Source organism: Carassius carassius, chromosome 10, assembly GCF_963082965.1.
Source record: "Carassius carassius chromosome 10, fCarCar2.1, whole genome shotgun sequence".
Classification (NCBI taxonomy): Eukaryota; Metazoa; Chordata; class Actinopteri; order Cypriniformes; family Cyprinidae; genus Carassius; species Carassius carassius.
Genome location: NC_081764.1, coordinates 6,534,640 through 6,548,973, shown reverse-complemented (window position 1 = coordinate 6,548,973; position 14,334 = coordinate 6,534,640). Strand labels below are relative to the sequence as shown.

The 14,334-nt window shown below is 37.2% G+C and overlaps 1 protein-coding gene across 1 annotated transcript in view; it reads right to left on the bottom strand.

Moving 5' to 3' along the window:
• The window catches only part of LOC132151636 (receptor-type tyrosine-protein phosphatase gamma-like), an 81,917-nt gene that overhangs the window by 35,336 nt on the left and 32,247 nt on the right, over positions 1-14,334 (bottom strand). The window contains exon 4 of the mRNA XM_059559892.1: positions 1,824-2,003. Within this exon, the coding sequence (XP_059415875.1) occupies positions 1,824-2,003 (180 nt within the window). The remainder of the gene's footprint in view (positions 1-1,823; positions 2,004-14,334) is intronic.

The following is a 14,334-nucleotide window of genomic DNA, read 5'->3' as shown; positions in this document are numbered from 1 at the left end:
TGCTGTTTTATAACATTCAGGACCCTTCAATCCATTTAAATGTAAGCGAAGTCAAATAGGAGCATCATCTGCAGCATTACGGACCCTATTGTTAATAAATCAGAACAATAACAATTTTCACACTCAGATCATAAAAAAAATCAACTTTACAATGCATTTATTGAATGTTCAACTAAGTATCACCTGACAAATAGCATATAATTATCTCATTTTGTGATTGGATAGGAGAAAGCAACAATTACAATTACAAATTTCATATCAAAACAGCTTTAAATGGCTACTCTAATTGGTTTTCATTTCATAAAACATTTATGCTATCATATATCTACTGCATACTCCATAAAAATTGGTCAAGGCCTATTGATGTGCATTTTTTTGAGTGTATAAAATAAACTAAAACTAGGATGGCCTACAAAGAACCACTCAGGACCATCTCACACAAGAAACTCTCTCGTGTGAAGATCTCAGTTTAATTCTTAAGTAAACTAAAGCGTAGGGGTGTGAACAAACAAACTGATTTAGGCGGATATGGGGGATGTTTGTGGAGAGATGGGATGTTTTGGTGAATACACACACAACGCTGTATGCATACACTGGGCTAAAGACTCGTGGCACTCAGGAGACGCTCGTGATGCTGGGGTTTTAAAGGATCTAATGCTGTGCTCTGTAAACAGTAGAAAAAGCTCCTATGATAATTATGCCACAGCGTGTTTATGGTCTTGCCAAGCATTCCAAAAAAACCTTCTCAGTAGTAAATATAGTGCTCTGCAGTGTGCCATTCTCAAAATTACTCCTAATTAAAGCTAAGAGAAAGAAACATTTGAAATGAGCATCATCCTTGGCTAGTGTTAGTTTTGTAGGCCACAAAGGAATGATTTTCCTACAAATTAGTGACTTTCTTTTTATATCAAAACTTCATTTTTGATTCATCTTAGTAATATGCATTGCTAAGAACTTCATTTGGACAAATTTAAAGGTGATTCTCTAAGTATTTAGATTTTTTTGCACCCCTCAGATTCCAGATTTAAAACTATTTGTATTTCAGCCAAATATTGTCCTATCCAAACAAACCATACATCAACGGAAAACTTATTAAGGTTATATTTTTTTTATAGGTTTTAAGGTTTTGTGATCCAGGGTCATATATTTAGCAATTTTGCATTAAACTGATCAAAAGTGACAGTAGACTTTTATATTGTTACAAAAAAATATATATTTCAAACAAATGCTGTTGAACTTTCTATTCATAAATGAATCATGCAAATGTATCAATTTCCACAAACAGTGTTCAACTTTGCTAATAATAAGAAATGTGTCTTGAGCACCAAATCAGAATTATAACCATTTCTGAAGGATCATGTTACACTGAAAACTGGAGTACTGGCTAAAGAAATTTCTGCTTTTCATCACAGGAATAAACTACATTTTTTATATATATGTTTTTTACTGTATTTCTGATCAAATAAAAGCAACCTTGGTGAGCATAATTTTGAGCATAATAAATTTTTTAAAAAATCCTCAAACCTCAAACTTTTGAATGGAAGTTTAAGTCAAAAAAAGAAAAAAAAAAAAAATAATAATAATGCTCAGATTTCCACATCCGCAAGTCATCATAACAAATCTTAAAGGAACTTTGTCAGGTTGGTCCCTATGTCTGATATTTGCTCTGACTTTTCAAACTCCCTCAGATTGATGCAACTGCCCGTCATGATAGGACACTTGCAAACTGTTTCTTACAGTGCAATTATTTGGAAATATGTTTAACATTAAAGTTCTAATTTGAGAGCAGACATTATTGTTAAGAGTTTCATTCTTTGGCGAACCTGTTTTTCCCGTGTTCTTCATGGTGGTCCTGTTTGACGACTTGTTTTCAAAGCCATCCAAGGTGAGCTCCTGGCACTCTTGGGAAACCTTGGTGTCTTGATCTGGGATATCTACTGGAGACTGATTCCTTTCCCCGCATTCTGGATACGCGGAGGGCCACCTTCGTGGTCCGTAAGTGCCTGTGAGAGAAAATTGAAGAATAAACAAGAAACGTTAATTTGCATCACATTTACACATTGGCAGATGCTTGAAAACAACTTCAAAAGCATTCAAGTTATATACCACATGTATGCAGCACCATTTATTTAACCTAAACATATCCTATAGACACTTAAGCATTCAAAAATATAAGTATTCAAAGTAAATATAAGTCCTTTTTAAAAATCAAGATTTTGAAATCTCTATTAATATGTAATGGAAAGTATTTATTTTACAGCATTTCTTCACACTTTTTAAATCACCCTTTTCCTTCACTAGGCCATTTTAAAAGGTCCTGTGGTGTGGCAAATTACTTTTTAAAAGCGAAAATATTTAAAGCGGTCTCTCGGTTAGCATGAGGCCTCTTAATAAAAAAAATAGCATGACTAACTTCAAAATTATGTATTGGATGGAGTGCATCATGTCACACACCAGGACAGAATTAAATTATTCCTCTGTTGACTAAACATTGACTCATCTCTGTCTAGCAGTTGAGAAAAAAGTACGCATTTGCAATGTAAATCTGAATTAGCATAACACAAATGCAATGCAAACTTTTTCTGCAAATAAATCCCTCATCTCGTGATGTTGTTGAGCTATCATTTGATACTCATCAGCCATCTGTGTTGGTCTAAGACAGAGAAATATGAGCACACATGTTCTGCAAACATGCAGCGCTAAACTGATGAATGGTTTTATTACCAGTGGTGGCAGACATATCAGAGTCCATGCCATAGTGGTGTATGTATATTGCCTCCTAATGCTTAATGGTTTGCGCATCAAATTAAGTCTTGCACACAGTATATGAATAATAATCTTTGACATGTTGAGGGTTGCTGTAAACAGCTATATGTCTGGATGGGACTCTTAAGAGCAGTAAAAACAAGTGTGTTTCTTTTTAACAATCTGTGCAAACTATCTTACAAAAGAAAACTCAAATTGTAATCACAATTTTTCAGCTTCCTGCAAGGACAAATGTACACAGCAATATGTTATTATAATTTCTGAAGAGCAGTTATGGGGCGCCTGAAGCTAATCACTCCAATTTTGGGACCTGTTTTCCAAGCGTAGGATTAAACAGACTTTTTACTTTTATAATTTTATCATCAGCACTGCTGGCAGGGAGATTCCTCCCAGTCTAGATAGTGAAAAGTGGGAGGAGAGGAGAAAAACCTCATGGGATTGGCCCAACAGATGCATGGTTGCCATCACAATGCTATCTTGTGTACACACTGACCTCATGCCAATCAAAAGCATAGTCAAGTGCATTTGAAGCAGTTTTTGAATTCTAACCAAAGTATTTTATGCTGTAGGTTCAAAGACGGCACATCAGATTTGCCCTCGGGCTTGAGGGTCTGATCGTGGTGTCAAGAATGATATTGTCTCTAATATTCTTTGCTAAAAGTCTGTCGACTCCCAACTAAGCTCAGTCGCGCTTAGTTTCCCCGTCGATAGACTGTATGACATCCTGTTGATATTCTGAGACAGGAGTCCATTTGCCAGAGTTTGGTTAGTATGACTGACATGAGTCGTAGATGGACAGCAGAGTATGGGAAACTGTTTTAACACCAACCAACCAATCAACCAAATAAATTAAACATCATCAAATAGCTCCAGTAGCATACACTTTGACAAAATAATAATTATAATATTGAGTATTTTATATTTCACCAATATTGCCATTTACTCTAAGTATTTTTATTTTATTTTTTTGCTCCATTACTGAAAATAATTCAAAATAAATTCAAAGTAGAATCATTCGATTAAAGTAGCATCTCCGAGCAACACAGCAAAGAAGTGGCCTTCCTTACTGAAATAATAATAAAAAATAATAATTGACTAATTGGGTGAATGATTCAATGACTCATTCATTGACAATCACTTGTTATATTCCTGAATGAATCGATGCTTTTAAATGAAGCGATTGGGTTGACTTAATGATTCACTCATAAAGACAGTCACTTGTTGCCACCTACTTGTGTAACTTTCAGAAACACTCACTGAATAATGCCTAAATGTACAGATGAATACATTATAATGCAAATGAAATAAAACAGTAGTGGGCCAAGCAATCAAACACTGAAAGCTACCAGAGATGCCCTGACCAGTTTAAACCCAGCACCTAGGTCTCTGGAACAGGAACACTGAGATCACAAGAGAATGGGGGTGCTCTCTTTTCCATCTGACAGATTAAGGTCAGATCACTCTCTATCGGGACAGAAGACGTCACGGTTCTCCTCTTTTAAGGAAAGGTTACTCCTCTTACCCAATTAATGAGGGGACAAGTAGGTCATTCCAAAGTTCTTGCCCCGCCGCAACAGTGCAGAAATCTCCTCAGAGCTCTGCTAATTGACATCAATTTTTCAGCAACTGTTTTTTTCAGCTGTGAATATTTTGCATTCAGACAACACAGTTGTCCAAATCCAAAATGATGAATTGAAGCTACAGTCTGGTGCAGTTTTTCCCCCCAATGTCAGAAGCCAATTAAACACATCCTGAGGGTTATCCTGGCTTTCACTGGGTTCTGCTCCTCAGGGTTCTGCGTCTATGCTTTTAGGCTGGTAGCTCAGACGACAGTCAGCCACTTGTTTTTTCCACGCAGGCACAGAGTCTTGGTGCTTATATGATTCTTAGATGGATGCTGGATTACCCCTTTCCACCTCCCCATTGATTTCTCCTTGGGCCAGACTCCTGTGTTCTGATTTGTTAAGTGCTGGCACAGTGCACCCGAACCAGCTGTCGGTTTTTGTCCCAGCAGGGGTAGGATATCTGCACAAAGACACTTCACCTGGAATACTCAATCTCTCCTCCAGATTCATCCCGCTTTGACATAAGCCCCCCACTGCAATGCAGGTCACCATCTTCTCTGAAATAGATTTAAAACACCTGTGCAAAGCTGAGCTGAATTCCCTCAGACTTCTGATCTCCTAATTAATTAGTCATCTGGGTTCCTTTGTGAAAAGACCAAGACGTGGTTCTCACCCTAAGCTATCGGTCTATGGTATTTCCTGGATGGCATCCATGTCCATCCAAATGACAGTCCACAAATCTTCATTGAACCATTTAATCTCTCCCTGTCACAGACTAAACAATTAGCTCTGTCGGCGTCTTCAATTGTGACTGTGATTTCAGGGTGATCTGTGAATCGTTATCATTGAATCGCTCAACGTCTCCCTCACTTTAACACTTTGTTCTTAAGGGCTGTATACATATCTGAGGATCGGTCACCTCAAACGACGTGGCTCAGGAGCTGCAAGATGCAACAGCTTTCATCAAATCACACTGAGAGATGTGTTGAGGGAAGCCGATAGCTGACAGTTTTGTCGTGTCGTCTTGTATCTTGCTCTCTAAATCACAACACATTTTCAACAACACAAAGAGGAAACCTATTAACTTTTCTTCACAGACTGAGACAAAAAAACATTAGAGGAAATATGACAAAATAATTAATGGTACTTGCATGAATAATTCATCCAGAAATTTTTATTCCGCCATCATTTACTCTCTTACTGTTATGATGTAAGAGCAGACAAAAACAGTTGAAAAATTTTCAAAATATCTTATTTTGTGTTGCATAGTAGAAAGAAAGCCATACAATTTTGGAACCACATGAGTCACATTTTGGCCCAAACTATTCCTTTCAAGAATGTATATATATATATATATATATATATATATATTATATGTATATATATATATATATATATATACACAATTATATGTACAATTTTATAAATGCTATTCTATTTAAATTTGTTGTTTTCTATTCATCAAAGAATCCTGAACAATATTGAGCAGCACAACTGTTTTCAAGATTGATAATAATCAGAAATGTTTAATGGACACCAAATCAGCATATTAGATCAATTTCAGAAGGATCAAGACCGAAGTAATAGCTGCTGGAAATTCAGCTTTCCCATCACAGGAATTAAAATTTTAAATACAGTTCTTTTAAATTGCAGAGTCTCGGTAAGAGACTTATTTCAAAAAAATTAAAACATACTGACCACAAACTTTTGAACGCTAGTGTATCATTAAAGTAAGGAACAGAATGAAATATTACCTTAGTGAAATATGAAAACTGAAAAAAATACCTTTCAACCCTGTTTGAATATGCAAGTGTGAATGACATTTGAAAGCTTATGGATGAGACTTTTACAGTGCTTTATTATTCAATCAGTAAATGAATGAATTACACTCTAATGGCTTCAGTACCTTTCACTGATTGTTGAGAATTTCTGATTGAATAGATTTCAGTGCATTTAAGGGATCTTAAGTATGTATCGTATGGATCATAAGTAGGGATGGGCGTTTTCCACAAATATCACATTCGAATATTTGAGCTCACAAAAACGAATATTCGAATATTCGTTTATTTAAATTAAGTTTAATGAGTCAGACGTTATTTTTCAGCAACATTTGTTGTCGTCATTTTGAACAAGCTTACAATAAGCTTGAACATTACACATCGTGTTTTGTAGCTGAAAACCTTTAACAATGCGTGCAAACAAACAAAAGTACAGATTAAAAGCAAAAAAAAAAAAAAAGTGAACAAAGAAAAAACGTAAAGCAGTCTGCAGCAATTAGGCTATTGTACAGAATGTAGCTTACACCTAACTTTTAAACTGTCAGCAAATCTTTTTTGCTTTTTTTCTATTGTTTCAAATGTTCTTGTTAAGAAATACGGGCATGTAAACATGATTGGGGGAAAGTCGGCTCCTTAGTCTGTTAACAATAAGGCTGACCGCGGAGAAAACGCGCTCTGACGCCACAGACGTTGGCGGGACTCACAACGGTGTGCTAAGCGAATACGTTTTGTGAAGCGCTTCGTGTTTTCGTTTCACCACTGAATGGGATCCTCATCTGGTGGAATACATGGCTCCAGCAAGAACTGTTCCCACTCGTCTCGGCTGGATTCTGTGTAATCATCGCTGGAGAACTGGCTCCAGAGGCGGCCTTACCTTTGTTTCACCCGTTTCAATTGAAACGGGCCCCGCCCTCCAAGGGGGCCCCCAACAGAACAGGAAAATCCCATTCATTTTCTCCCTAGGATATTGATTTTCAGACATAATGTCTAAAGTGGTCTCCAACACGTCGCTCGCGAGAGTAGCTCGTGACCTGATTGGAGGTAGCTCGAGGGCCGTTCAATATCGCGTCTTTTGCACGCTCAAGTTCATTATTTCAAATAATTGAAGCGACGCGCTCATTTTTTTCCAGGCGCAACAAGTCAACATGAAGGATGGGGGTGCACCCAAACTACGGGTGTTTTTTCTAAATAAATCTTCTAGCAGAGCTACAGCAAAGCGTTTTTCGGTGGTGGAAATCCATTAGCTATTAAAACTTCTCTGTCGTTGTGGAGAGCGCATGGTGCATAGCAACGACAGACGCCACGGGAACCGAATTTTACTATTAATAATAAAAGATAAGCTAATAATGTGCATTGTAAATGTCAGTATTTTGTCTTTTTTTGAATCATTCTTTCTATAAAAATGATTTAAAGGCTGAAATATGCGAGTAGAGCTGAAACAACGAATCGATTTAATCGATTAAAATCGATTATTAAAATAGTTGTCAACTAATTTAGTCATCGATTCGTTGCTAAATAACTTTTATTTGCCGTAAGCGGCTCATTTCGTGCATATTTCAAATCTGCGGTGACCAAAGTGTGGCAGTAATGAGCCACCGGAGGTTTTACTCAGCCAGTACAACAGGAGAAGTAGCCAATAGCCAATAGCTGGCCTTGTTTTATGTCACGTGCTTCCCGAGCAGCGTCTCTGCGGCCATAGACATCATATGATGTCTATGTCTGCAGCATTCAGCATGATGTGGGAGTACTTTACATTGAGCCTTTAAAAAAAGAAGAGTAACCTGTAAACTCTGCACTACTGCACTGTTTAAGGGGACGTTCACATATCGCGTCTTTTGCACGCTCAAGTTCGTTATTTCCAACACCGCACCGCATCGAGTTAAAAACATTTAAACTTTTCAGAATGCCGCAACCGCACCGCGGGTCATGTGACAAGAACTAACCAATCAGCTTCATCCTTTCCCGTAACAACGTTAAAAGCTCAGTCAAGATGAAAGGAACAGCTGATCATAGTTGTATATGGATTTCCATTTTGAAATAAATTTAGTAGCAGAGCTACTGCAAGCGATTTTTTTGAGCTACAAATCCATTTATCCTTTGCTGAAATTTCCGCGTCTTCAAGGAGAGAGCAAGGAGGTTGCTTAGCAAAGGCAGACGCCTCAGGGGCGCTTCTGCGCGAGCGCTTTGGAAAGAAGCGTTTTAGGCGCGATATGTGAACGGCCCCTAAGACTTTCATTTGTGCAGATTCTCCAGTACAATGTTGTTTGCAAATGTTTAGTCGTAAAAGCTGATAACATTGCTTTTTAACAGTTAACATTTAAAGCTTTACAAACATGTTCTGTGATCAGTTTGTCGTTTACCAGTTCAAAATTCAGTCGTGCAGCCTAATTATGACTGAATGAGAGAGGTAAATGTAGATATTTGAAATGCACTTTTTTTTTTCTAAGTATTCACTGCTCTTTTACACACAGCAGGTTTTTTGTGTGTGTCCCATTTTTTTTCTGGACAACCTTCTGATGGATTTTACTTTAAATTGTGAGTTCCATTCAGGTTTCATGCCATTGGCACTTTTTTTGAAGGATTGTTTACAATTTCACAGCAAAAGCTATAAAGATGTTTCCCAGTAAATAATAAAATACAATGCACTGCAATTTTATTCTGTTTTATCCTTATTCTTCGTGAAAATATGTTCTGAAAGATTCCTTAATAAGCTTTGTTCAGGATGTTAAACTACTTTAGGAGCTCTAAGGACTGCCACGGTGAAAACATCATTTGAAATCTCCTTGTGAAATTTGCTAGAGTATGGGTCAGTGTTCTGATTGCAGAAGAGTTCAACAAAAGAATTACTAACACAATAAAACAACTCCAGGTATATTTTTGATGAGGATATGACATATATAATCTCTTAAATCTATGCTGAATGATAAAGACCATTTATTAATAATTTACTTGGGGAAAAAATGGAAAAAACTAAAATATAAGTACATAAACCGATTAATCGTAAAAATAATCGACAGATTAATCGATTATCAAAATAATCGTTAGTTGCAGCCCTATATGCGAGGTTTATCTTTTTATAAAAACTTTTTTGTCAAAACTTTATTTGAACGTGTACATGTTAGATAACATGTTGCAAGACACTCCTTTCATATTTGGCCATCATTTTTAATGTTACTATTTTAATGTTCATGTAAACAAAAAGTGCATATTGATGGTAAGTTTATTTGCTATTTGGTTTTCTACATAAAACTTGGTGAATTGATTTTATTGTGTAGTATTAGTACTTTTTGAACAGGATTATGTGATAACCATGCTCATTTTGGTCACTATAATCATGAAATTACATTTTCATACCATTTTATCTCTAGTTATGATGCACTATAAAATCAACAATAATTATGTGTTTTTACAGTATAATATTTTGATATATATAGCCTATGTCAATTAAGGGGGACATATATAGGCCTACAATAACTCTTTTAGGTCTAAAACAGTTAGCATAGTTGTTAATATGAGAGTTATGAGACATTATTTAAGAGATTTAATTATAGCATGAGTAGCTCTCGGCCACTTTCATTTTTAAAAAGTAGCTCTCAAATGATCTTCTAAAATGAGTGAGCCACAAATCCGTGAGTACATTTTACAAACCCGTGGGAACGGATTGCGAAAGCGTGGGCACGGTTTATGAATTCGTGGGTACAGATTTCAGAAATTGCAGGCACTGTTTACAAATCTGAGAGCGCGGGTTAGAAACTCGTGGGTACGGTTTATTAATCCGTGGGCACGATTTGTTAAACCGAGGGAACAGTTTGAGAATTCGTGAGTACGGTTTAGGGCGCACGGATTGCCAAAACCGTCGTCACGGATTTTTTAAAAATTATTTTTACTTACACAGGTGACTTCCCGGGCTCCGTAATACGGCAAGTTGAGGGGATGGTTGAGCTGTTTTTTTTTTTTTTTTTTAAGTCAGCCCAGACAGCTGAAAATATAGCTACTGCGCAAATCAAATAAGCAGTGATGTTGCCCTGCGTGAAAGGGCGAGGCTTATTCCAACGTAAAACACTGTATTGTATATAGTTTGTATAAAGCTGCCTTTTAATGAAGCTGAAAGTGCGAGTAATAAAATAATATGATGCAAACCAACAGGAATCCTTGCTTTTTCTGCTCTATTATGTTTACATTTTATGTGGGCAGGGCCCCATATTAGTTATTGAAACGGGCCCCCAGATGCTTAAGGCCGCCCCTGACTGGCTCAGCCTTTTCTGACGAGTGGGCATTGCATCTTCTTCATCGTGGCGACTGCATCCGCACCACTTGCATCAAGGAAAATGTTCTATTTTTTCTCTCATGTTTTCATCGAGAAACCTGAGATGATTGTGCCGAGGGTCTAGGGCAGACGCGAGAAGAGGAGTTTTCACTGCATTCTCCAAGTTAGCAGTGTTTATTCGTTGCTTGAGAGATGCTGCAACAATGTTCTTGGATCACTTTCAGTGATTCTCCACGGCATATTTGAAGTACTAGAAGACCGCAGTTCTTTTACGGGGGCGTTCACATATCGCGTCTTTTGCATGCTCAAGTTCGTTATTTCCAATGTAGGTGCGCGGTATGCGCGCTCATAATGGAAGCGACGCGGTCGCGATGCGCACGCGGTGCGACGCGGTCCCGTTTTTTCCAGGCGCGTCCGAACAGCATCGAGTTAAAAACATCTCAACTTTCAGAATGCCGCAAGCGCAGCGCAGGTCATGTGACAAGAACTAAACATTCAGCTTCATCCTTTCCTGTAACAACGTTGAAAGCTCAGCCAAGATGAAGGAACAGCTGATCATAGCTGTATATGGATTGCCATTGTGAAATAAATTTAGTAGCAGAGCTACTGAAAGCGATTTTTTTTTGTGCTGCAAATCCATTTATCCTTTGCTGAAATTCCCGCGTCTTCATGGAGAGAACGCGTCGCCTCAGGAGCGCTTCTGCCCGAGCGCTTTGGAAAGAAGGAGAAAGCGGCGCGCATAGCCTTTTCCACGCCTTATTAGGCGCCATATGTGAATGGCCCCTTAATCATTCATTGCTTGCATACACCTTCAAATATGCCGTGGAGAATCACAGAAAGTGACCAAATTAGGTTTTATTGTGAACTTTTTTTTTTTTTTTTGCGAAATTCGAATATCATTTTTATTTATCGAATAATTAGAGCAGAACGAATATTCGAATGTTCGACTATCCGTGCACATCCCTAATCATAAGATGATGATATATGCCTCAAAGCCCTTTTGAATTTTCATTGACAATCCACATCAAGGCCGTGTGAGACATGTGCACTACATATGTGAATTTTCAAACAGTTCCCGGAGAGATGCAATTATTCTGCAATACTTCCACTCTTATGCTCCATCAGAATTTACATCAAATAAACTCCACTAACCTACACAAGTGTGAAAATTCAATGCAATACAGCTCATGTAGCAAGCTATTGTGTGTGTTGACATCTTTTACCCATCAAATGCACAAATTTCCTATATAAAACAGTTTTATGCAACAATATATAAAAGTTATACCAGAATAAATCAACTTGGATAATTACATGTTGTACGGCTCATCATCCTTTCCAGATATATTACCGTTTATCAGCCATTACACTCCTCGTGGCTTTTCTGCATATAATAGAAATATCAATAAACCTATAACAGCCTCATCTACATAAAAGACTGCTTCTGATTCAATAGGAGACTTGAAGTACTTGCAATCTTGCAGCTGTGTGTTAAATCTGACTACTTTCCCAACTTCTTTCTTTCAGCCAAGAAATAAGTCATCTTTTATGTTCATATAATTCGCACTGCATTTTAATTAGTGTTCAGAACAATCTCACCAAACAATTTGAAAGCTCTAATTTATTTCTCAGTCTTGGAATAGCAGGCTAATTAACAAAGACACTAATTGGATTAATTCTGCGTGATCTGATTCCCAGAAAGAGACAGGAGGAGCGAGATAATGATAATGAAAAGACATTTCTTTCCCCCCGTCCATCTCAGGCCTGGCAGTGCAAAGAGATGTACAACTATATCATCATCTGATTTATTTTTATTTATTTTTATCGAACTTTAATTGTAAACAAATAGGGACTGAAACTGGAAGTGGCTGTATGTAACTTATTTTATTGATGATAAAAAAAAAAACATCTTGGAATATTATGCTTTTTGTAGCCCTAAGGCCTGTATTTATGAATGAAAGAAGGGAATGAGGGACTGGAGAGTGTAAAAATACTAATAATGCAATACAAGGCTGCAGATTCAAATTCAACATCAACAAATGCATGAAAATGTAAAGCCCTTTTTGAATTATCTACAGTTCTTCATGCATAATCTTGTAAAATGACATCTGATCATCATCGAAGTCTTATTTAACAAGCATCACACTAAATAAACATTTTGCAAAATGTTGCTCATGCGGTTGCTAGGGTAGTTACTTACTTATGTCCCTAGTCCAAAAAAGTCTATAATATTCTGGCCCTAGCAAGGATAACAATGCTTGCCTTAGCAAATGGCTCTAAATATCAAATTGCTGATGGAAAAAGTAAGTGCATATCAGTGATAATGGTCTCTTGAAAAGACGGTAATTGGAATTCAGGTGGGTTTGATTTGACCTGCCATATTGCAAAAAAAAAAAAGGAGGAAAAAGATTTTGGTTACATGCACTATGCTCTAGCGGATATTTCAATTCAATTTCAGAAGACATTCAGCTGTTTTTCGTTAGAGTGAGTTCCCTTTTTAAAGATCGGTGCAAAGGCACTTTGTCTGATCCCTAAAAAGTGACTACAAACCACAAGATGACAACATCGGTTTAAAAGTCTAACATTACAAAAAAACATGAAAAGGAAAATCTCAGTCCATGGCATAAATAATTTACTAAATCAGTATTTACTCCTTTCTTCTTTCAGTTAAAAAAACTGTATAAATAATAATAATAATAATAATAATAATAAAAACATGATACATACATGATATTTTCTTTATATATCAAATTGTGCAAGACATTAAGGGCCCTATAATACACCCAGCGCAATGCGACGCAAGGCACATCGCAAGTGTGTTTGCTAGTTTCAGTCCGGCGAGGTTCGCATTTTCCCGTCCAGGGCCATGTCGTTTAATTAGCAAATGCATTTGCACTTATTTGTGCGCCCATTGGCATGCTGGTCTAAAAAAGAGGTGTGTTCAGGCGCATTGCTAGCGCAATGCTATTTTAAGAAGCTGAAAATAGACTGCGCCATAGACCAACTCAAACCTGGTCTAAAGTCTTGCGCAATGTTTTTTCTTTGTTATTTAAAGAGCGTACACACTGCTTATTAAACACAGGGACACACAGCAGCACACAAACATGCCAAATATAAAAAAATTAAAGGATTGCAATGCATAAGATATATATATATATTAATGCCTAAATGTCATAATGGATAGTCATCGCATGTATCAGAATTAGGCTATCTATTTGCTCGCACACAAGCAGCTCCGTTTCGTCTCGGTCTCGGTCTTTGCGCTTGCCAAATTCCACCGTGTAAATAGCAAATCAGTCATGGCACGAGCGCAACTGGCTCTTAAAGGGAATGGAAGATGAGACTCTGATTGATTTATTGCACGTTATGCCTAAAAAACACCCATTACTCATTAAGAGAATAGGGACAAACCATTTCGACCATGCGCCCGAGCGCGCCAACCGTTTTTCCGTCGTTACAATAGCAAAAGTGGATTTGGACCCTGAGTGCACCTGCACTGTGCACTTTACACTTTGCGTTTAGATCGTTAAAATAGGGCCCCAAGTCTTGTTTTCAGAGAATATATTTAATTAGATTCCTGCTTAATATAAGGGGAACTAACATAATGGTTTAATATCTTCTGCATTATTTAAAAAATTAAATTTATGTTCAGATCTCTATTTATTTGTTTTTTACTGGAAAATAGTCTCAAGTTTGCAAATGAGTACCCAGGTGTACTTCTGGAACAATATTCTATGGGTAAATGAGAGAAAAATGGAACTTTCTGGCACATGTTCACAGCGTTACATAACAGAAGTAGAACAAAGAAGCGAAAATCTAAATCAACTGTGAGTAAAACATCCACAGGGCAAGATGATGCAAATGCTTCCAAATATGCGGTGCCACATTCAGATTTCTTTTGGAGGAAAAAACCAGGAACGCAGGCCATAAAACAGTTTTACGACTCGTGTATGTATTGAGC